General features: G+C 41.6%; 1 protein-coding gene across 1 annotated transcript; it reads right to left on the bottom strand.

Annotated features, from left to right (window-relative positions):
* Positions 1-834: 834 nt before the first annotated feature.
* LOC121172194 (glycine N-acyltransferase-like) lies at positions 835-19,775 on the bottom strand. Its single transcript, XM_041004040.1, has 6 exons — positions 19,633-19,775; positions 12,892-12,999; positions 9,682-9,789; positions 3,470-3,596; positions 1,741-1,912; positions 835-1,329 (listed from the first exon to the last, which is right to left on the bottom strand). Exons 2-6 carry the CDS (start codon positions 12,967-12,969, stop codon positions 927-929), a joined length of 888 nt encoding a protein of 295 aa, XP_040859974.1. The 5' UTR covers positions 12,970-12,999; positions 19,633-19,775; the 3' UTR covers positions 835-926.
* Between the last annotated feature and the right edge of the window lie 4,379 nt (positions 19,776-24,154).

Below are 24,154 nucleotides of genomic sequence, written 5' to 3' on the forward strand. Positions count from 1 at the left end.
TTGCCTATTCCTCAGGTCCTGCCAACAACTCCTCTCCTATAAGCAAATTGTCAACACACCATAGAATTGAGTATCTTAAAATAATGTGTTCAAGGTCAAGTGTAGCTGTAGGTATCCTCGGTGTATCCTCCTCCTCTTCAAACACTCCCTCATCTCAGGTGAACGCACACCTGCCTCTCTGAGCTTGAGTGATCCCATTTACCCTTCTATGCACATTCACCCCATGTTCTTCCCATCACAAATCACTTAGCTGAAATCTGTGCAAGTAGAAAATTTATTATTTGGTAGTGGCAGCAGTTCCAGGAATCTCAGGGTTTGAAGACAACATTTGATCATTTTCTTTAGAATGAGAGGTGAGAGAGGATAGGCTAATACAAGGTTTTCTTTTTGATAATTCTCTTTGTTATATCACATACTTTGTGTTTGATCTAATCTTGCTTGTGTGCTATGCATAGCTTATTGAGTGTATCTATCACACCATAATTAGAGGAGATTCTAAAGACCTAACAATAGTACTGATGTGCTGATCAGTAAAGGATCAGTCGCAGAGAGAGGAGTAAGTGATAATGCCCAGAAAGTAGCACCTCCCGTTACTCATCATGGGTGGCAAAGAGTCTCCCAAACCATGCATTCAGCACTCCTGGAGAAGCACGTTGGAGCAATATGCAGCTGAGTAGGAAGTGATGCAAAAATTCTGAAAATGTGAGAAGCTAAAACATGTGGAACCATGTACCAGGACCTTGGCCTGCTTTGTGTCAAGGGAGCTAGGAAGTCCATCGCAGTTATGTTGACCACTCACATATTCATGGTAGTCCAATGAGCTCGCACCATTTCAGCTTACAATGATTTATTCATTCATTCCTCTGTTTATCCACTACTGTAGATGGATCCCTACTTATTCTCAGCTCATGAGTCCAGGCCTGGCTTCACACCGGCATGCAGATCCACTGGTTCCAGTTACAGGGCATGAGGATGTGGTGCAGAGTGTCACCCATTTTTTGCATAGCTATGTTGTCCTTGTCTGTGTGAGAATAGACAGGAAAGCCAAGTTTTTCCATGGCAACAACCTGGGCATGGACAGTGTGGGAGACAAGGCCCAGACCCCGGTACTCAGGTAGGGTGCCTGCTATTCGTGTTTCTCCAGTCTGGTCCATCAGGTCCCAGGACACAAGGGTGCCATCTGGCCCCAGCAGACCACTGGTTGGGAAGGTCCGGATGCAGCGTTCAATGAATCTCTGGCTCCTCTCATTCCCACCGTAATACCAGAATTTATTCACCAAGGAAGCATGGGCAACATCCAGAGATGTGAGCTTGAACTTCTCATGGTTGCTATGGAAAGCCCAGAAAGAAAGTCCATGAGGATGAGGATGTAATATTCGTTCTGACTTCTTTTATCTTGTGAGACAGAGTACAAAGTCAGGAAATAGCAAAGGCAAAGAGCTCCTAGATGGATAGGCCTGTGACGATAGAGCAAAGAAAGAAGACCAATATCATACAAGCATTGTTGGAGAGAAGAAACAGGAAGGTTACAAAGGTGCAAGTGGTAGACAGGTTCTAAATATTCCAGATGAAATGGAAAACAATAGAATTTTTTAAGCAGAGAGGAGCACAGTTGGTGTTGGAGTTTTTCAAGGATGATCCTGAGTGTTGGGAGAGCATTGATGTGGGAAGTCAGAAAGAAAGCAGGGGAGAAATTGGGAAGCTACTTCAGAAACAGGAGATGTGCTTTAACCAACTCACATGGCCTTGGGCTTGCCACCAGTGGGTGGTAAATTCTTGACATCCAGCAGGGAAGGGATGAGTTTCTCAGCAGTCTTAGGTGACATATACAGAAAGCCTTCTGAGTGTTTGATTTTGAAAGATTTAATGGCTGAGAAGTTTTGTATCACGTCGTTCAGACGGTTCTGTGAGCCTAGAGCAATAAAAGGAGATAAGTAATGATGAAAACACATGATAGGAAGTTCTGCAGAGGAGTAGGAGTTGCTGGGAAATGGAATCAGACAATGAGGAAGCCAGGATGGGGCTTTTAAATATTCTTCTTATTATCTCATTTTATTTATTTATTTTGTTTGTTTGCAGAGGGGAATTCAGACAGAGCCATGTTGTTGGCAGTAATTCTGTAATGAGAATTCTCTGGGTTACATAACCACGTTGCTTTAACAATCAAAGGAGATGAGTCTATTTAACAGTTAGCTAACTTTTTCTGAACCCTGTGCCCTGTTGCAGCAATGATCCACCATAATCCCATGTCTCCTTCAATTGCATTTTTTCCAATTGTGCTTTGTGTTCCCGTGGCTAAATCATTTTATTTCCCTCATGAAACTTGCAAATTTAGCATAGAGAAAATCTTTGGAAAAACGCTTTGCTCCTGGTGGCCTTGACAATGGCCATTGAAATGTTTCTAGGCTAGCCGGGTGGAGACACGTGTACTGTTATGGTGTCATCACAGCCCCATATTGGATTGTCCTCCACAGTCATTCCATTCATAGCCAATCCATCAACAAATTTCACCAGCTAATAAATCCATGTAAGACCAGAAGAAGAACCATCTTGCAAGACCCAATCCAAATGGTTTAGTCCATAGAACATGAAGTTTGCCATGAAGTAGAAGTTAAGTGACACCTCCAGCTATTGTTCTAGCTTTTCCTTATTCCACATTTTTTTTAAAGATTTATTTTTATTATTCTCTCATTGGAAAGGCGGATATACAGAGAGAGGAGAGACAGAGAGGAAGATCTTCCGTCCGATGAGTCACTCCCCAAGTGAGCGCCTCGGGCCGATACTATGCCGGTCCGAAGCCAGGAGCCTCTTCCGGGTCTCCCACGCGGGTGCAGGTTCCCAAAGCTTTGGGTCGTCCTCGACTGCTTTCCCAGGCCACAGGCAGGGAGCTGGAAGGGAAGCGGGGCTGCCGGGATTAGAATCGGCGCCCATATGGGATCCTGGGCGTGCAAGGCGAGGACCTTTAACCACTTGCGCCACCGCGCCGGGCCCTTATTCCACATTTTTAAATAGTCTTTTCCGTGTCTTGTCTTCTAGAACGTTCTCAGGGTAATTTGGTTGGTTAAAGTCACAAAGCAACTGACAGTTGGCTATTATTCTTAGGACTCTGATTTCAGAGTTTGCACTCATAACCAAGACAGTTGTCTTAAGTGACCTGAGAAGTGCTCTATGGCACAATGAATTCCTCTTCATGAGCCTGCCCTAACATCCCATCATCCTAAGGGTCCTGGATACATCTGAAAAATGTGCTTAAGTCCTCAGTAGTAAGAATTACAATGTAGTTCTCTATATGAAGTCCATTCTCCCTAGGCCTTGATATGCTTTCCACGTCAGTGGATACAGGAATAATGGAGTTAGAAAGCAACAAGCTAAGGGGTCTGGTGCTTGGAGGAAGGCGATCTGAGTCATATATGTAGACTTGACTGAGAAACAGAAAGGAGACCTCACGCATCCCATTTCTCTGGCTTACTTTGAATCTGCAAGTGCTGTTTCCAGTTGATGACTCCTGGAGAATCAAGGAAAGCTTGACAGGTGTTTGGGTCCCGGGAATAGATGTGGTAAGTATTGGTGTAGTGATCGAGGTCGTCTGTCATATTCTGTTATCAGAAAACAACAATGAGCCTTCTTCAGGTTCATCACACAGTGCTCTTTTCCTTTTATATTATCATTCTACTGTATTGCTTGAAGCAATAAATGGGATTGGTGTTTTAATTTGTCTGTTATAATTGTTTCTGAGTCAAGGAAATCAAGAACAAAGATTAAAGCACTTATAAAATTTCAGAGCAATACTGTTCTCTACCTCTGTGTCACATTAAAATTTCAAAAAACAAACACAATCATTTCAAGATAGTTCCTTGATTTCTCAGACATCCTTAAGGGAAGAGGAAAGGCAATTGAACAAGGAAATGTTCTGTTACAGAAAAGCTACATTGCAGCTAAAATATTTGCAGAACATGCCAACGATGAACATGACTGTATTAAAGTGGCTCCGGGATGGCTTTGATTACTGGGGCTAATACTCTTGGGAACACCTGCATCCCGTATCAGGGATACCTGGGTGCTTGAGGCCCTGGATGGCACTGAGGATGTCTCACGTACCCTGATTTCTGCCATTGGTGTAGGGACCAGGATTCAGTTTCTGGCTCCAACTTCTGCTTGGTACAGCCCCTGTTCATGTGGCTTTTTATTTTTAATTATTAATGTGTGGATTTATATATTTTTTTTAATTTATTTATTTTTATTATTTTTCACATTTTATTATTGTTGCTATCATTTTACGATACAGTTCCATATTCCCCTATCCCCTCCCCAATTGCCTTCCCCCCCAGTTCCTTTATATCATTATTAACATATAGTCCTTCATACTCAGTCATATGTTCATCATTGCGGGCATGGACAATGGAAGAGAGTCCAGAATCCTATTGTCAAAATATAATATAAACAGTTTCAATGTAAGTCCATCTTTGTCTGGAAACAGAGATGCCAACCACACTGCCTCCTCACATCTGGTTGTTAGTCTCCATTACATAACTACTGTACATTCCCTTAAATGAAAAGTCATGATACAGAATCAACAATAGAAAGAAAAATAGAAATTTACAATGCCATGAAGTTAAATGACATGTTACTAGATATGACAGTCTCCATTACACAACTACTTTACCTCCCCTTAAATGAAGAGCCACAAAACAAAATCAACTTCCGGAAGAAAAAAAGAAATTAACAACACCAAGAAGTTAAACAACATGCTTTTAAATGTGCAACGTGTAGCTGAAGAGGTGAAAATCAAGAACCTTCTTGAGGAAAATGATGTCACTGCATGATCTACGAGTCATTGAATGATTTAATCAGAAGAAAGTGTTTTGAAGAGATGAAACCAACAGAAAACAACAAAACCCATGTGATATAGTTTCCGCTGATCTTTGTTGGAGTGTGTCTCCTCCCGACAATAAACAGATGGGTTTTGTTTTTCAATCCAGTCTACTAATCTATGATGTTTGATTGAGCTTAAGCAATTTACATTCAGAGTTAAATATACATAGGTGGTACTTTGGTCCTGTCATTTTAGGAATGGGTTGTTCATTGATTTAGTCTTCTGTTGTCATTTTACTGGGATGTTCTTCCTTTTTGCCTTTGGTTTTGGTAGGTGCTATTCCTCTTCTCTGTCAAGGGAACATCTTGAAGTATCATCTGTAGAGCAGGTTTGGAAGAGGCAAATTCTTTTAGCTTTTCTTTACTATGGAAGAATTTTATTTCATTTTCAAAGATGAAAGAAAGCTTTGCAGGGTATGTTATCCTAGGCCAATTTTTTTTCTTTCAGAATCTGGAATATGTCACTCCATTCTCTTCTTGCCTGTAGAGTTTCCTGTGAGAGATCTCCTGTGAGCTTAATTGGCCTTCCTTTATATGTCAATTGATGTTTTTCACTTGCACATTTAAGGATCTTTTCTTTATGTTCAATTGAAGAGAGCTTGATGATCATATGTCGTGGGGAAGATCGCTTTTGATCAAGCTGGTTGGGAGTTCTGTGCCCCTCCTGGATCTTGTTTCCCAATTCTTTCTCCAGATTAGGGAAATTTTCCTTGATTATTTCATTAAATACATTTGCAAACTCAGCTTCTCTTTCTGCACCTTCTGGGACTCCCATAACTCTTATATTTGGCCTCTTAATAGTGTCTTTCAATTCTTGAATGCTTTTTTTGGCCTGATCCAGCTCTGCTTCCAGCTGTTTGTTTGCTTCCCCCAATGACAGAAAATATTTTCCAATTCTGAGATTTTTTTCTTCTGCTTGTTTCATTCTATTTTGGAGACTATCCACTGTACTTGTAATTTGCTCTACTGTGTTCTTAATTTCTGATATACCAGCCTTGATTTCCTTTACTGCTTCCTTAAATTCTTTGAACTCTTGCATTAACTTCTCATTTTAGACCAGAATCTTTAAAATGAGTCTTATGGATTCTGTGTCCCCCATTTTCTCAATGTCTTCCTCAGTTAACTCTGAGGTTGGCAAAGGGTTTTGCTCCTTTGCAGAGGAGTTTTCAGTAATATTCATTGTGCCTTTGTCTCTTCTTTTGCTCTTGATCATTGTACTTCCGGTTAGCAGAGTGTTCTTCTTGGGGCAGGTTTCTAAGCTGTGTCACCAACAGGTCTACGGTTAGATTTTACTTATTGCAGTTGGTACACAACTTTTTGCTTGCAGCCACTTGTGCCACAACCTCCAGTGAGTTCCAAGTCTGGCTTCTTATGTCAGATATCCACCGTAGTCTCCACAGCACAGCTCTTGGCTCACCACTCTCCACCTCCTGTGATACCGTGCTGAGGCTGCACTGTTGTCTCTGCAACCTTTCTCCCTCTTCTGGTTGGAGTGGGTTCCAGGATTAAAGAGACACCAGGTGTCCTATCTAGTTATGTTGTTGGTGGCACTAATCATGTCGGAACTTGTTGGACGCTAGGTCTGGGGGCCACACGGACCTGTTTTGACCAGTATGAGGCCACAGTCGGTATTATTTTCCTGCGGGACCTCAGCGAGTTCTCGCGAGCTCAGCACATGCGCAGTTCACTGTTGCCCCTGCAGTCGCAAAGGTTTTGCCACAGTGCGCAAAATGGTGCCCGAAGTGCTACCACAACAGTTCTTGATCTGCTGGCTGACAGATCTGAGGGCTACCCAGACCTGCCCTGGATGGTACCCATAGAATGCCACGTCGTTGCAGTTCACCGAGTCAGAAATTAGCTCACTCCCTCTCAGAGCATGCTCAGTCCTTTCCCTTGCCCTTTCCTCCTTAGGCAAAATGGCGCCCAATTGAGCTCTAGTGGGCTTATTGGGCTATGAAATCCTCACTGTTCTCGCACTTCCCGCCTGGGACCTGCTGCTCTGTCTCTGCTCCTGGTCAAATCAAACGGACCAGCAGGACAGACAGTTCCCCATCTGGGTTCACCTGCCAAGCTCCCAGTGAAAGTCCCTTCCCACCTGGTTGCTGGTGGAGTTCCGGCTGCTGGTGGAGTTTAGATCACCGTGCTGGAATATCATTCACTGCAACACCACACTGCTGTGCCCGCTGTGCCCGCTGCTTTCCTGTGTCTGTCAGTCTCCAGGTACCCCTCTGCTGTTGTTCTATCCTTTCGTATTTGCTGAAATCTGTCCTCTCTGCTTTATTCTGGTTAAATGCTTCTCTGTCCGTTTAAACGTGTCCTTACCCTATTCTGCCATCTTGATACCTCTCATGTGGCTTTTTAAAGAGTGAATGGCAGATGGGAGATTTCTGTTTCATTTCTCTTTTTTCTCTCTATTTCCCTCTCTATTTCCCTCTCTTTCTCTCTCTATTTCTTTCTCTCCCTGTCTTCCTCTTTCTTTCTCTCTATTTCTTTCTCTTCTTCTTCTCTACCTCTCAGGTAAATGAATTAAAAATATTTAACAGCCAGGTATTGTGACACCAAGACTTAGGCTGTTGCCTGCTACACTGGTATGCCATGTGTACAACACGATGCTATCCTGTGGCTGGCCCTGTGTGACAGCCCACACAGGCGCTGACGAATCCACCTGCAAACTTGGATTTAAGCCATTGAATTCGCTCCCTTTAATCCCCTAAACAGGCAGGAAATTGACCATAACTTTCTGACTCCAGGCAATGCATTACAAGAAAATTGCTACTGTCTTCCATAAAAATAATCATATGAAACTCTTAATGGACTTCACCAATTTTTACACCAATCATCTTTTAATTCCCTTTCCTTGTAGTATCTTTGTATTTGTACATTGTGGAATGACTAAATCTAATTCATACATATTTACTTCAGACAAGATGTTTTTGTGGTAAGAACATTTTGTATAGATACTCATAGCATTTTTTTTCAAGAAGATTATGTGTTATTCTGAATCAGAATAACTGTGTAATAAAATAAATCTCTTGAATTTATGTCTCTGAAATTTTGTGTCTTCATCCAACATCTCCACAAATGCTCAAAACTTTTTTTCCATAGTGCTGTTGCCTTGGCTGTGTCTTTATGGGAAAATGTTTATTTAGGTAGTTTGCCATTTCAGTGTCAGGTGATGGTTGTTTTCATATCATTGAGATGAGTTCCTCATATATTCTTGGCATTAATGCGTTATCAGATGCGTACTTGAAATGCTTTCCCTCAATATGTGAGTTACTGTGCTACAAGTAGAGACTATGACCTTGTGATCACAAAAATTTTTTTTTGCCTGTCATCTTGCTCCAGCCTTCTACCCTACTTCATTTTATTTATTTATTTTATTTATTTATTTATTTATTTATTTATTTATTTATTTTGTGTTTTCCAACTAACTCATCTTTGAATTGTATTAACTATTTAGTGTGGGTGAGCCCAGTGCCTGGATGGGTCTTGGCCTACCTGCCCTATGCAAAGGGCCATAGGTCCAGGCTGGGGCCTTGGCCTCGGCAGATGCCCGCAGGACACCCGATCCTGGTGCATGCCTACAGGTCCCTTGTCCACCTTTGGCCGCAGTGTTTGCCAGCAGGCCAGAGCTCCTGTCTGCCCCTTCTGGGCTGTTGCCCCAGGTGCACCTTCCTCCTCAGCTTCTCTTTCCTTCTCTGTGAGAAACAGCTCCAGGATGGGGGCAGGTTACATTGTGCCCCTTGGAGAAACACATGACCTGTAAGCTGGTTGTCTGGCCTTGTGCTTGTCTTCCCCGCCCCACCCTTAACAAGCCTATGCTTGACGTCCAACAAATGGACTTGTCCATCACACTTGTCTCCAGAGATTCTCTGCAGAGTGTGCTGTCTAGTTGCCTCAGAGGGTGGTTTTTTGGCTGAGTCTCACCCCTCCTGCAATTTACTTGCACAAATTTTTAAGTCCTTCCCAAATTGTATATGAAAATTCTAACGCTAGGATCTGGCACAATGGCTCAGTGGTTAAATCCAGCCTTGCAAGCACCAGGATCCCATATGGGTGTCAGTTCATGTCCTGACTGCTGCACTTCCCATCAAGATCCCTGCTTGTGGCCTGGGAGAGCAGTTAAGCAGTTGAGGATGGCCCAAAGCCTTGGAACCCTGTACCACATGGCAGACCCAGAAGAAGCTCTGGGATCCTGGTCCAGCTCTGCTTCAGCTCCAGCTGTTGCAGCCCACTTACTGAGTCAACCAGCAGATGGAAGATCTTTCTCTCTGTCTCTCTCCTTTTCTCTGTACATTTGTCTTTCCAATAAAAATAAAGAAATCCTTAAAATATATGTTGATATTATAACAATATGCTTTCTGTCTTTATAGTCATCCTGGCTCATTGTCAGGTTGCCTGCCTTCATATGTTTGCTCTTCTGTTTATTCCACTTATAATGTCTATTTTTCCTTATCAGCCTGGCAAATACATATCTTAACTGCAAAATCTAGTTTGGATGAAACTTCTACAGGGCAGTGTCTCTAACTTTCTCTTGTAACTCCATCTCCAATCTGCATAGATTAACCATTTTTCTCTTACTTGGATTGGTTCTTAACTTCACATACATGCCTTTGCACACTGTTGTGTCCTAGCAGTAACTGATCTTTTTGTTTATGTTTACCTTGAGTCTGTGAGTTCTTGAAGACCAAGACTCAATCATCATCTCTGATTCATTTCTGCATCCATAGGAGTCACACTGCTTGGGGCATGGCAGGCACACAGCAGGTATGAGCACAGACTCATCTGCATGGGCAGCTCACTACGTACCTGCTCCTGGGGGCGGACAACCACAGTGTTGAAATCAGGCCACTTATCCACCAGGACCTTTAAGTTGAACGGGTTTCCGTGATTGATGTGGAAGACAGTCCCAAAAACCTGCAAACTCCAAGAAAGTAGAGAGATCAGCGTATTGGAAAAAGATAGTGCAGTGTCTTATCGAACGAGACAAATATTTTTTGTATAAAATATGACAAGATTTTAAAACATATTGTTGCAGATTCTTCTATAGCCATCCATATACACAAATAATATACTCAGCTTTCCTCAAGTTATAATCATTGTCATGAATCATTCATTTGTCATATTAAAATTTCCCAGTTGTTTTAAACAATAGTTTATATGTGAATAGATAGGATATGCATATAAAGGAAAGTGGCAAAACATTAAAAATATTATCTTAAAGTTAAAATCTAAATTTAATAAACTGTTATGAAAAACAGAAAAAATACAAATAATGTTTGATTATTTGATATATTATGAACATGTGTCTATACTGATAAACTTAAAGACTAATTTTCAACTTTTTTAAAATTTTATTTTATTTGGGATTCCCACCCCGAACTCCCACCCCTCAGATTTTCCACACGTTGGTACAATACTATAGTCCTTCATTAGGAGTCATAATTACACCAGTCTCTTCTCTAAGTGTGTCCCGACATTACTGATACAGACACTGTCAGACAGTCCGGCATCCCATTGTCTACACACTTTCAACGGTTTCACTGGTCAATTATTTTTTAATGCCTAAATAGGAAGCCATAATCTAAACTGACCTAACTGGTCAACATCATTTTGATTGAAATACGTCAGACCCAGAAAGACAAAGACCACGTGTTCTCCCTTATATGCAGGAGCTAGCATTTAAGAATAGAAAGTTAGGCCCAGCGCAATAGCATAGTGGCTAAAGTCCTTGCCTTGCACGCCAAGAATCCCATATGGGCTCTGGTTCTAATTCCAGGCAGCTCCATTTCCATTCCAGCTCCCTTCTTGTGACCTGGGTCCAAAAATCTTTGGGACCCTGTGTGGGAGACCCAGATGAGGCTCCAGGCTCCTGGCTTTGGATTGGCTCAGCTCCAGCCATTGCAGCCGCTTGGGAAGTGACTCATCAAACTGAAGATCTTCCTCTCTGCCTCTCCTCCTCTCTATATAGCTGACTTTCCAATAAAAATTTTAAAAAACTTAAAATAAGGAAGAAAGATCTGTGTATGGCAGTACTTCAGCAAATATAGTGTGCCAAATCTTGTTTTATCTGGTCAATGCACTGTCTCAAATGACTGATCTATTTATGTAGTTTTGGTTTGCTTTGTTGCCTGTGTTGGTGGATCTTTTCAAAGAAGATTCTCTATGCCAATGTTCCTGAGTGTTTTCCTTACATTTTCTTCCAATGACTTCATAGACTCAGGTCTTAAATTTAGGGTCTTGGTACTCAACTCTGTCACTTTACTTTTATTAACTGTGTGAAAAGCAGAGGAATTCATCCCTCCCCTCCACACTTTCCCTCTCAATTTCTCCCTCTTGCCAATTTTTTCATATATTAGTATAGTTCCTTAGTTCAAGTTAAATGATACAATACTTAAGTGTATCATGACATAATAAGTACAGGAAATGAGAAAATAGTATGATGTAGAGATATATTTGTAAGTTTCATTGGAAATTTTCTTGTATTTAAAGTAGAGAATATTACTTTAATATATAAAGTAGTATATTAATACTATATAAAGTAGTATTTTAATAGAGAATAGTACTGCATACCACCACTGCTTTGCAGTATATTAGTCTTCCCTGCAATAATCATGATTATGAGTATGTAAGTGTGCATATGTAAATATAAACATATACATAGACATAGATATATATTTATGTTCACCTGTGTAAGCATACTATACTTTTCAAGTTGGGTGTTTTAAATCAGAGATAACGTATGATATTTATCCCTTTCAGATTGGCTTACTTCACTGAACACCATCATTTCCATCTGGAACCATTTTGGTGCAAATGGCAAGTTTTCATTTCACTTTATGGCTGAGTAGCATTCCATTGAGTAGATGTACCACAATTTCTTGTCACTCCTGAGTTCATGGCCATCAGTATGGATTCCGTAGCTTTGCTGTTGTGAATTGTGCTGCTGTACACAGAGCTGCAGAGCTCTCTGTCTCTCTAGAATGCAGATCTCGTTTCATACATTGTTTGATTGGGTTGTGGAATTTCTGGCTATGCCTCATCTGCTTAAGGATTTTTAACCATGAAGTGATGCTGCATGTTGCTGAAATCTTTCTTTGCCTCTATTGAGATGATCACAGGGATTTGGTCTTTGCTTTGTTGCTGTGGTGTATCTGGTTTATTGACTTCTGTGTGTGTTGAAACATCCCTGGCACAGGTGAGTGATCTGTTTCATGTATTCTAGGATTCTGTTGACCAGCATTTCATGGAGGATTTTTGCCTCTCTGTTCATCAGGAGTATTGGTCTATAGCTCTCTTTCTCTATATGTCTCTTTCTGTTTGGGGAATTAAGGTGATTTCTGGCTCACACAACAAATTTGAGAGGATTGTCTCCGTTTCTATTGCTTTCAAGAGGGTGTGTCCCTTTGCTTCATAAATATATATACTCTTTAAAATTTCATACTGAATGAGGAAACTGAATGAGCTTAGCTGATATGATGCGTTTAATGGAAACAATGATGAAATAATATACATCTAATAAAGACTGCCACCAGAAAGAGAATCATGTTCCTTTGATTGCTAAAGAAAAATTACAAACACAGATCAGAATCTACGCTTAAAATTCCTGCTGGCCAAGCTCTCACCTAGCAAATGTTCTTTTAGAGAAAACAACTAAATATGAATATACAGTCCTAGCCAACATGGGAGAACTCTGGGCTAATTTTAAGTGTTAATTGCTGTTCGGAAGGGAGTCAGGGAAGAATATGCTAAGTCAGTGCAGAACAAAGGACATCAGTTAGACTCAGACATGCCTATGCTCGTGCAGTACCTTTGCAACTATTCATGGGATATTGGACAATCCATTCACAGAGCCACCTGAACAATAAGGACCAATAACAAACATCATGTTTCCACTTCCAAAGGAGTGGAAACATGAATAAACTGTGACTTAAAATACACATTGCACAAACGTTCGTCTCCTTTCTATTTCCAAGCATGCTTCTCTCTCTCATCCTCCCCGGAACTTCCTGTTGTCACCTTTAAGGATTCCGGAAGGCATTTCCTCAAGGAAGTTTCCAGCATCTGTAGCATCTGTGCACCCTGCAATGTCAACATTGTGCAGGAGTCCGTGTCCTAGAGAGAGAACTGAGGAACGTGCAGAAATGAGAAGAATTGGAGAAGATTCAGAACCTGGAAGAGCAAGTTCTGCATTAATAGGCAGGACTTTCTTTAGTGTCACTTTGCTGAGATCCTCACCAACTTCCAGGGAAGACAAGACTCACAGTCAACACAGGGTGGTTTTTGTTTTTCTGAGTTTTTAGGTCTCTCTCTTACCTTTTAATGAATAAAGCCATTGTCCTACTACAGGTTAACAAGTGCAACTAAGAATAATTGCAACATTTTAAAATTTCAGTTGTGATCAGCAATTCCCCTTACTACTCTATAGAAAAATGTGTAATCTAGGAGTTATTGAGGAGAATCAACATGACAAAATAGGGAAGGCCAATGTTAACAGATGATGAAACATTAGCCAGTGTGAAACAGAGAGGGTACATTGAGACCAATAGGAGAAGACAGGACAACTGCACAGGGGTACCTGGAGACTGGCAGACACTGGAAAGTAGTGAACCCAATCTTGTGGCATTGCTGTGACTGATCCCCAGCAGTTTTCAGAAAGTGGTTATCTGAAGTGCAGTGACATCCAGAACTCCACCAGCAACAGCGTGGGAGGGACTTTCACCAGGAGCTCAGGAGGTGAATCCAGAAAAAAAAAAACTGCTTGTCCTGCTGGTCCATTTGATTTCAGTAGGAGCAGAGACAGAGTGGCAGATCCCAGACTGGCAGTGTGAGAATAGGGTGGATTTCACAGCCCAGTCTGCCCCCTACAGGCAAATCGGGCACCATTTTGTTTCAGGAGGCAAAGGCTATGGGAAAGGACTGAGCATACATTGAGCTGGGAGTGAACTCATTTCTGGCTCAGTGAACTGCAATAACATGGCATCTTGCAGGTCCATCCAGATATGGGTGGCCAGCACATCAAGAACTCTATTAGAAGCACATCAGGTGCCATTTTGCACAGTGTGGCAAAAATGTAAGAATGCAGGGACAAGAGTGTGATGCACATGCACTGGGCTGGGAGCAAACTTACTAAGCTCAGTACATTGCACTGGTCCCAGAAGAAAATGATACCCACTGTTCCAGTGTATGTGTCAAAATAGGTCCATGTGATCCTCAGACCTAATAGCCAACAGGTTTAAGCAAGAGTAGCACCACCAACAACCTAGCTATAGAGGACATGTCACATCTCCCTAATCCTGGGACCTACTCCAATCAGAAGTGGGAGAAAGGTTGTACAGACAATGGTGCAGCCTCAGCACAATATCACAGGAGCTGGAGAGTGGTGAACCAGGAGCTGGGGCTAGGGACACCATGGTGGAAATCTAACATGTGAATCCAGACCTGGAACTCACCCGAGGTTGTGGAACAACTGACTTCAAACAAAGAGCAGTGTACCAACTGCAATAAGCAAAATTGAACTGTAGACCTGTAGGTGACAGAGCCTAAAAACCTGCCCCAAGGAGAAGAATCTGATAACTTGAAGGAAAATGACCAAGAGAAAAAGAAAAGACAGAGGTACAACAAATATTACTGAAGACTCCCCTTGCCAAACTCAGAGTTAACTGAGGAAGACCTGGAGAACATGGCAGATACAGAATTCACAACACTTGTGAATTCCATAGACTAGGGAACTGTATCATAAAATGATAAAATACATTTTGTAAAAACTTGACATGTTGTACTCATTGCATCACAGAAAGATTATCCAAACAGTCCCTAACACTGAACTCCATGAAAAATTGTGGAAAGAGGTTATGTTACCACAATTCTGATATTTGCAGTAGAGAAAATTGCCAAGTGAAAGCAGTAAGGAAGTTTTCTCAGTACAGTGTGTTAAACTGAGTTATCACATGATGACTAAAAATGCATGTCATGTGGTCTTTTAGAATAACATGGAAAACTCTTGTGTTTCTTATCAAAGTAAGGTAACCAAGCTGCATTTATGGTCACCCCTGGAACAACGGCTATGGCAACAATATTAAATGTCTGATCACACAGAGCTATGATACATAAGAACAGAGAAATGATAAGCTGTTCCCTAGGATTGATCAGATACTGTGGATGTGCTTTCCAGGCTACATTCAGCATCATGCAATGCCAAGGAGCACAGGATGGAGATTGGAAATGGAGGAGGTCATGTTGGAGCTTCAGATACAGTGATAAATCAGAGAGAAGGGGAGACCAAGAGGGTGGGGAGGAGAGGGACTGGGTGAGAAGGAGAGGTAGAGGGTGAAGGAGAAGAGGAGGGAAGAATGTCTACAGATTTGAATAGTGCCCGAGGATCTTTGGGTAATCAGTGTCCCAAACATGCACAAGGAGAAACTGCCTTGGTCAGAGCAAAGAGTTGCTGGAAAGGACAGGAAGCAAACATTCCTACAACTCACACAGGTTGACAAGTGTTTATTGGCCCACCGGCTACAGCAGAAAATATAATACCAAATTGGCTTTGTTCTAGATCCACCCCAACAACTAGTTAAAGCAAGCCTTGAAATGACTCTACTGATTCCAATGACTAGCTGTGTGTGAGACAAAATACAACCTGATAGACAACTGCAACACAATACGTTACCCAACAGTGTGTAAATCACATTGTCCAGCCTCCAGTCAAAATGGGACGCATACAAGTAAGCTGGAATGTCAATTAATATCATAACATTGTGCATTGTTGCTGATGTTATGTTGGGGCTTTTGATTGATCAGGTTTTTACTCAATTGGCTCTATCTTCAAACCAGAGATGGTCTCCCCAAAAAGCTGTTGAACATATTTGGACAATAAGATGCTGGACTCTATGCTTGGTATATGCTTGCACTGAAGGAATCGCAACTGAACTTGAACTGTGGACATGCAACAAGGTGGAGGAATCCACCAAGGGGGAAGTGTTATTGGAGGGGTGGTGGGAATTCCAGTACCTATAAAACTGTGTCACATAATACAATGTTATTTAAAAAAAAAAAAGGTATGTTGGAAATCTGAATCAACAGTCCTAGGTTGAAAAATTGGTAACAATAGATTCAGAAAAGATACGTACAGAGTTGTTCAAAATAGTACCTCTCCCCAAATTCAAAGGTTCCTTTTCTGCATCCCTTCTCATGGCAGGTTTATTCTTATGTAAACATAGAAATGATAAAATGAATATCCTGATTGGAGGCAGCAGACAAGGATATTGATTAGCTATGGTAATCTTGCTCTCCTTCTTTAGGGCAGAGAACACAAGCTAACACTGAGGAAAAGAAGAGATGAAAAACCCAGGCTTAACTTTGTAAAACTGAAATGCATTACATCTGATCTGTAAGAATACGTCCAGGAAAAGTGTGTGAAATGTGGGTAAGAGTGGACTAGATGTTACATAAGACAGGAGCAGTGAGGTTAGACAAGACAGTTAAAAGTATTTATAATGATAAGCAGAGAGGAAAGCATCGATGATTACTGAGTATACATCTGCTCATTCAAACAAATCACAAAACATCTCAGGTTGTATCTCCAGAGAATGACAAACTGCTTACAAAATTGGCATGATTTTGACAAGTACAAGGAGGCTATGGATTCGTGATGCAGTGGTATCTGCATGAGGTTATGCAAATCCATGAAGATTCTTGAAGTGTACCAGAAAACCAAAGAACCGATTTTCTATACAAAATACCTAGATAATTCAATGAGAATGGCTAGCAGTCTTTTCAGCAAATGATGTACAAATTTAATTTTCAAATCAGAATGGCTTCTTGGTAGACTCAGAGAATTGTCAAGTAGAAGAAATTCACAATTTTCTGTATTTCTTGCTCTCTATTCTGCCTTTCTCAAATCACTCACTAAAAATAGCTCCCTACTCTATATTAAGGCCTTTTGCAATACCAGTAAGAAAATGCAGCAGTCAAAGAATAATGTTTCGTTTCTTTTTACAATGCAGGTCACATCAAGCAACATTATTCTGTTTTCATAATGGAAAGATACAAAAACAACTCAGGACCATTCCATGCACAGGCTAGAGCAACATCTGTCAGGGAAAAATGCCCCAATGTCCTTCTCCTCAGGTAATAAATTCTGTTGCTTCTTTCGCTCCGATCTTTTTTCCTGGTTCATTGGGAAAAAACATAGAAGTGTCCAAGTTGGAACAAAACCAGGCTCTCCTGAGTCTTTGCCCAGGACATCTCACTCAGGTCCCTCCCAGCTCATCCTGGCTGAGAAGCACCACATTTCCTCATGGTGTGAAGTTCCACTGTTTGTGATAAACAATAAAATAGCCTGTCAAATCAGCAACACGGTCTTTGACTAGAAGTGAACACACAAGCTCTGACCCAACAACTCTTACTGGCTGCAAGTTTAAGACTTCTGTGATTTCAGAGTCTTTTAGCATAACTCCTCAGGACCAGTTCTCTTTAAGATAGTCTACAAAGAGTTGGATTTGCAGCAATGAAACCCATAGTCTCTTGTGTCTATGGAAAAACATCCAGGTTCAGGTTCTGCCATGTAGCATATTAATAAGTGTACTGGTGAATGCCCCGCATTTGTTCAGTGCATGTGTCTTCTATCCTTGTCCCAGATTTCTCTTAGCCATTCGGCAGCAGGTGCTTAATACTCCCTTGTATCTCCTTCAGGATGTGAGGAGAGGGGAGACTTGGTAGAATCAAGGGTGTGATATGCCTTGGCTATACCTGCTGAGCTGAAGGTTTCACTTCAGAAATGTGCTTGTTCTGCTGGGGCTGACCCCAAACCATCTCCCTCACAGATACACATCCTCAGGATATTCATTCAACACAAAGTGCAACCCCTAGGACCTACCAGCATTTTATTCCTGGCTTGGAATGCCCTACTTTGGCCCAGTTTTCTACGTTCAGATTCCACTCATTCTTCAAAGTTCAGCTCAACAGCTTGTTATCCGTTATCTCTAATTTCAGGAAGAATAAATAACCCCTTTGTGATGTTTCCATACGTGTTGATGTGTGTCTCAATTACAAGCCTTGTTACACTGGGTGCATGCTTTCTTTTCTACATGACTGATACATATGATCTGCATTTCTGATGTGTAGCAGGATGCTTTCAAATGGGCTTATAGGCAGGCCTCTTTTTCTAGACCACATTTCTGAGGCAAGAGGGCCATTTTATGGATTCTCCTATAATTAATGCTTACCATAGCAAGTGCACAATAGATGTGTGTGACAAATGACTGAACATATGAAATGTCTGCATTAACCTGTCGGTCTAGTCCTTCAACTTTACAAAGGTACAGAGTGTTAATCCATTCTTTTAATCAATATGCATATGTGGAGTGCATAACATATCCTGGACATGACAGTGGTTTGTAGACACTTTGGACTGTCATGTATTGTGCATTAGGGTCTTAGAATGGTGAAAGTTTCATATTCCTGCTTTCGTATTGTCTTTTGTGTGTAAACAGCACACAAGGAAGTTACATGAACACAAGTTGCAAAGTGATATTGGATGTCAAATCCATGGGGTATAACGTCACTGCATTTCCTGATAGGTCGAGACTACAACCACACTCTAAGTGTCTACACAGAAACTGACAATGAAATGTGCATCCAGTAAATAAAACACTAAAGGGCACCAAAATGGAGAGTTCTCAGAAAATCCCAAATACTCACTGAGCCTGACACAGCGTTGGGCAGTGGACAATGTCCTTGTGTGTGAATGTCAGAAACTGACCAACATTGCAGAAGTGGAAATTCATCCAAAGAAAATAGTTGCAAGGAGGAAATGGCAATTTAAAAATTTTTTAAAACCACATAAGCATGGATAAGCACTAAACAAACTCTCAATGTTCAACAACAGAAAGACACAGCAAGGTGAAAACAACTCTAAAAATTAACACAACAGACATAGTGGAGAGAAAGAAAAGGCGACATTTAGGATACAGTGCAGTTCATACGCAGCACATATAAGCAGAATATAAGACAGAACACTGAAATAAAACATGGGTTTTGTGTTAGTGACTTTAAAGTGAAATAAAATCTGTCCTTCCAATTAATTTAAATAAACAGTAAATCTGTTCTATATGTTTATCCTTATTAAGCTGCTTTATCTATGTATTTAAGCGTTGATGCCTCATACCCGCCTACTTGATAACATGAGTAGACCTAACTATGTTAGTGTTTTGCAGTGTTCACATGCGGTAAGTGTTCTGTTCAGCCACTTGTCTCCAGACAGCACCCACATTGACCCTTGTTCATTTATTAGGTCAGAGCTAACATCTCTCAGAATCTTTCAGAACTCTTGACAAAATCAATGCCCTCTACAGAACATGCGTCAAAGATGTATTTCTGAGGTTGACATTAGTCCTTTTCCTTAAGCAGACTTGCCTACATTTCATGAGCATGATTTAACATCAGCATTTCAATCTGACTTATCTAAGAACAGCAAATGTCCACAAAGCAATGACCATCTTCTGTAAAACTGATTCTGTTCTACATATTATGGTTCATGATACTTGTGGGGTATTTATAGACCATAAACTGGAATCCTGATGAAGAGTTAACCTGTTCTTCAACTTATATTTTAATCATTATGGCAAGACTAGTTAAAATGTACCCACTTTTCACAAATCCCATGTGCAGTACAATTTGTTCTCTACAGCGCTCACACAGTAGATTAGATCTACAGATTTGTTCACCTGACAAATCTACTACTTCACAAAGGGGCCTCACCTTCAAAGCTGACTCCACGTTGCTCTTCCAGCTATCCCAGGAACAAGTGACTGGGAGCAGCCCACTTCAGCCACAATCTTCCCAGTGCAGTGGGCTCAGCAGTCTTGCCTGCTGGCCACTTCTGTTGTGCTTGCTCCGGAAACAGTGCTGAGCTGACGCTTGTAATTTGAACCTTGAGCTAAACTGGTGAAAATTTCTGAGAGCCAGCCCTTGTGGAATCCAGCCCTGCCCTCATGGTCATGTGTGCAAGGAACTGGCTCTGCAACGCTGCCACCCTGGCCCTGTGCCCTCTGTGCCCACTCTTTCCAAAACACTACACTATCATTTGTCCCTATTGGCCCTGCCAGTTCTGTGTAAAGCCAAGCTGCAGGAAACCAAAAGGCCAGTGGAGGAACTCACTCAAACAACTGCAACACAAGTGTAGCAGTGGGAACGAGAGAATGAAGTCTGAGTTGCAGAACTTGTACTCACATGCATGCAGAAAATGAGGTGTACAGAATGATTTAAGCTGGCTGGGTCCTCTTTAGTTTAAAGTTATGTCCTTCCTCTCCCATACTCCTTTCAAAGCTACATCTAAACATCCCAGCAACGATTCCATATAAGCAGTTCTTAGCATCACTTTCATACAGACACAAATTCAGCTTCAGTGTGGCTGAATTAGAAACTGCACCCAGGACCCAGCGAGATGGCTCAGTGGATAAAGTCCTCACCTTGCACACAATAAGATCCCATGTCGACACTAGGTCGTGTCCCAGCTGCTCCATTTCCCATCCAGCTGCCTGTTTCTGGCCTGGGAAAGCAGGAGAAGACAGCTCAAATCCTTGGGACTCTGAACTCACTTGGGAGACCTAGAAAATCTGCTGTCTCCTGGCTTTGGATCAGCTCAGCTTTGGGTGTTGCAGCTACTTGGGGAGTGAATCAGCGGACAAAAGGTGTTTCTCTCCTTCTCACTGTAAATCTGCCTTTCCAACAAAAAACAAAATAAAACTTAAAAATAACAGAGTCTGCCTTTTACTTCATGTTGGCACTCTATCGTTCTCTGAAAACAAAGGTGGAGGTTAAAGAAATGCATTTTGAGTCTCTGCTGCACAATACAAGACAGCCAAGAATGGACGTTTGTCCTCAGCTAGGTCATTGTCTTCACCACCTTGTTCCCAGGTTAGCAGCTTTTTCATGGAGGGAGGAACACTCTAATGAGAGGACCAGGGACAAGGGAGAAGGTTTCCTGGATAGAGTTGAAAGAACCTGTGTGTGGCTTCATCCGGTGGAACAGAACAGTACACTTATTTTTCTTTGATCTCTCTAGGAGTTACTCTTCTTTCTCCTGGAATATTCATTATTGATTTTATTTCCTGGAGTTGAAGTCATGGTGAGTATTCATTACTCCTGCACTAAGGCCCAAGTCCATCCTGACTGAGCTGTACTTGCAAACAGTGGACAGCAGGAGTCACACTTCACAGAGCCTGACTGCTGTGAACAGCAGGATCCTCCTTTCCCTCTGTCCCAGGAACCAGGTGCCGCCACCCACTTTTCAGCATCCTTCAGCTCCCACACTCACTCAGTCACCTACCCAACCAATCCAAAGACCAGGGCTCACACACCACTGCCACGCTTGAGTCTGTTTAGGCACTAGTTTTTAACCTCATTGGGTGTTTCCCATCTATACCAAGTTCATGCTCCTCTAGGTAGCCCACTGTTTCTCCTGCTCTTTATAGTTGTTGTTCCTGCTTTGTTACAGGAAATAACTGAGGAGGGTCCAGGGACACCAGGCTCAGTCTTCACGGGCAGGTCTGCTCTGGGATCCAGATAAAGTGCTGGCAGTGACAATGCAGGCAGCATGTCCTAGTAGCTCATACTGGAAATGGCCCACCCAGACCAGCAGGGCTAGGTTTTTTTCAGAATCACTGAAGGACAGTTTCATGTTGGGAAAATTATTATTGCATCCATTTCTATATCAACATTAAGAAGTAAATATTAGTAGTATGCTTTCTAATACTTTAATATATATATATGTATATATATATATTAATTTGAAAGAATAAGAGCTACAGGAAGAGGGAGACTTAGGGGTGAAGTGGAATGAGAGAGAGCTTTTCCTAGCTACACGTTCACTCCCTAAATGGCCACAATGGTCAGCACAGGGTCAGGCCAAGACCAGGAGCTTCATCTGGGTCTCACACATGTACCCAGGGACCCAAGCATTGAGTCGTCCTCCATTGCTTCTCCTAGATCATTAGCAGGGAGTTGGATTGGAAGTGGACCATCTAGGATGCAAACTGGAGCCCATACAGGATGACAGTGCTGTAGGCAGCAGCATTACACTGGCCCCAGGAATACATTTTGAAAAAGTCATTGTTAGGGAGACAGCACAATAACCTGGAAAGCCAACCCTACACCTGCAGCCTCAGCATCCCATATGGGCTCAGGGTTGTGTCCTGGTTCCTCCATTTCCAATCCAGCTCCCTGCTTATGGAAGAAACATTTGGGGCTCTGTACCCACATGGGAGACCCAGAAGAAGCTCCTGACACTTGTCCTCACGTCAGTTCAACTCTGACTGTTGCAGCCATTTGGGGAGTGAACCAGCAGAAACAAGATCTCCTTTTTTCTGTGTCTTTCCTTCTCTCTAAAAATCTGCCTTTCAAATAAAAATAAATAAATATTTAAACAAATGAAATGTGAGGCAATTTTGGTGGCTGTGTGAAGGCATAGAATGTGCTTATTAAAACCTGGATGGCAGAATCCACTGTATCGCTAAGCTGTGTGATATAGCCTGTTGCTCCTCAGCTGTAAACCTACACAGCATGCAACTGTACTGAATAGTGTAGGAAATTATAATACAATGGTAAATACTTACATACCAAACATACCTAAACATAGAAAAGGAGTGGTAAACATATATGGCCTAGAAGATCTTTTCATGGCAATATTGTGTAGGTGCTTATTCTGAATCAGCTTGCAGGACTTGAAACTGTTATGGGTGGGGTACTGAGTAAGCATGAGTGAATGTAAATGCTTGGGACATTGCCGCACATGATTACTGTTTCTATAAACACTATAAATTAGACAACACTAAGTTTATTTTTTAATTCATTAGTTTTTTCTTCAAGCTTTATTAATTTTCATTGGAAAGTCAGAATACAGAGAGAAGAAGAGACAGAAAGGAAGATCTTCCATCCACTGAGTCACTCCCCAAGTGGCTAAAAACAGCAGGACCTGAGCTGAGCTGAAGCCAGAAGCCAGAAGCTTCTTCTGGGTTTTCATGCATCCACAGGGTCCTAAGGCTTAGGGCCATCTTCAACTGCTTTCCCAGACCCCAGGCAGGGAGCTAAATGAGAAGCAGGGCTGCCAGGACACAAACTGGAATATATATGGGATGCTGGCACATGTATGGAGAGGACTTTGGCCACGAGGCTACTGGACCAGGGCTCAAAAAATTACCTTCTATATAATAATTCATCTTAGTGTACATTTTCATTTTTATTTTTCAGTTTGTGGTAGTTAACATATAGAGATGTATAAGAAATTGGATTTGATTGCTGTTTATAACACTTGTCACATACCAGTGGACCAGGGGTCTCTTTACTTTCCATTTCTTGAACTCTTCATTTAGCGCAGGAGTAAGCCCTTGACTATGAAGGAAATCAAAAATGCGCTGTAACAAGCAAAAGAGAAAGAAAAGAGGAGGAAGGCAGGAGCAAGGGGAGCATTGAAGGATCATAATCTTTGAATTTTACCTATCAACTGTGTTAAATATGCTTTGTCTTTGTAAGTGAAGAAAAGTAAGAACAAATAATTTTTTTTAACTTTTTGGATACATTGGAATTAACTTAGCCCACAATACCAATAAATGTACCAAGGTACATAAACATGTATTTTTACTCTACATTCTTATCCTTTCAGGTTTTCCTCCTTCTAAACTTCTGTTAAAAAGCTAAAACACAAATAGGCATGTTAGTAGGCTTACACAAGGTCAGGTTCATCAATATCACTCTCTTCCACTTGAATTTCTTTTTAAAAAAGATTTATTGATTTGACAGTTTAGTGGGATGGAAAGATGAGTGGGTATAGAAGAAGGCTATACTGGGATAACCAAAACACAGAAGGAATATGTTCTAGAGTGTTCCACAGCACAGTGAGGTGACTATAGTGCAAAATAACCTAGCAGAAGAGAGATCAGTGGCTCCAAATCCTTGCTCTGCATGTGGTAGGATCCCATATGGGCACTGATTCATGTCCTGGCTGCTCCACTTCCCATCCAGCTCCATGCCTGTGGTGTGAGAAAGCATAATGGATGCGCCATAGCCTTGGGACCTTGTGCCCATGTGGGAGCCCCCGAAGAAACTCCTGGCTCCTGACTTTGAATCAACTCAGTTGCTACCATTGCGGCCAGCTAGGAAATAGGCCAGTGGAAAGAAGATCTTTGCCTATCCTTACTGTTTATATCTGCCTTCTCAATAAAAAGAAATAATTTTTTATAAATGATTCATTCTATTTTAAATGAGAAGGCAGAAATACAGAGAG

This window comes from Ochotona curzoniae, unplaced genomic scaffold (assembly GCF_017591425.1).
Source record: "Ochotona curzoniae isolate NIBS_2020 unplaced genomic scaffold, NIBS_Ocur_1.0 scaffold_3171, whole genome shotgun sequence".
Classification (NCBI taxonomy): Eukaryota; Metazoa; Chordata; class Mammalia; order Lagomorpha; family Ochotonidae; genus Ochotona; species Ochotona curzoniae.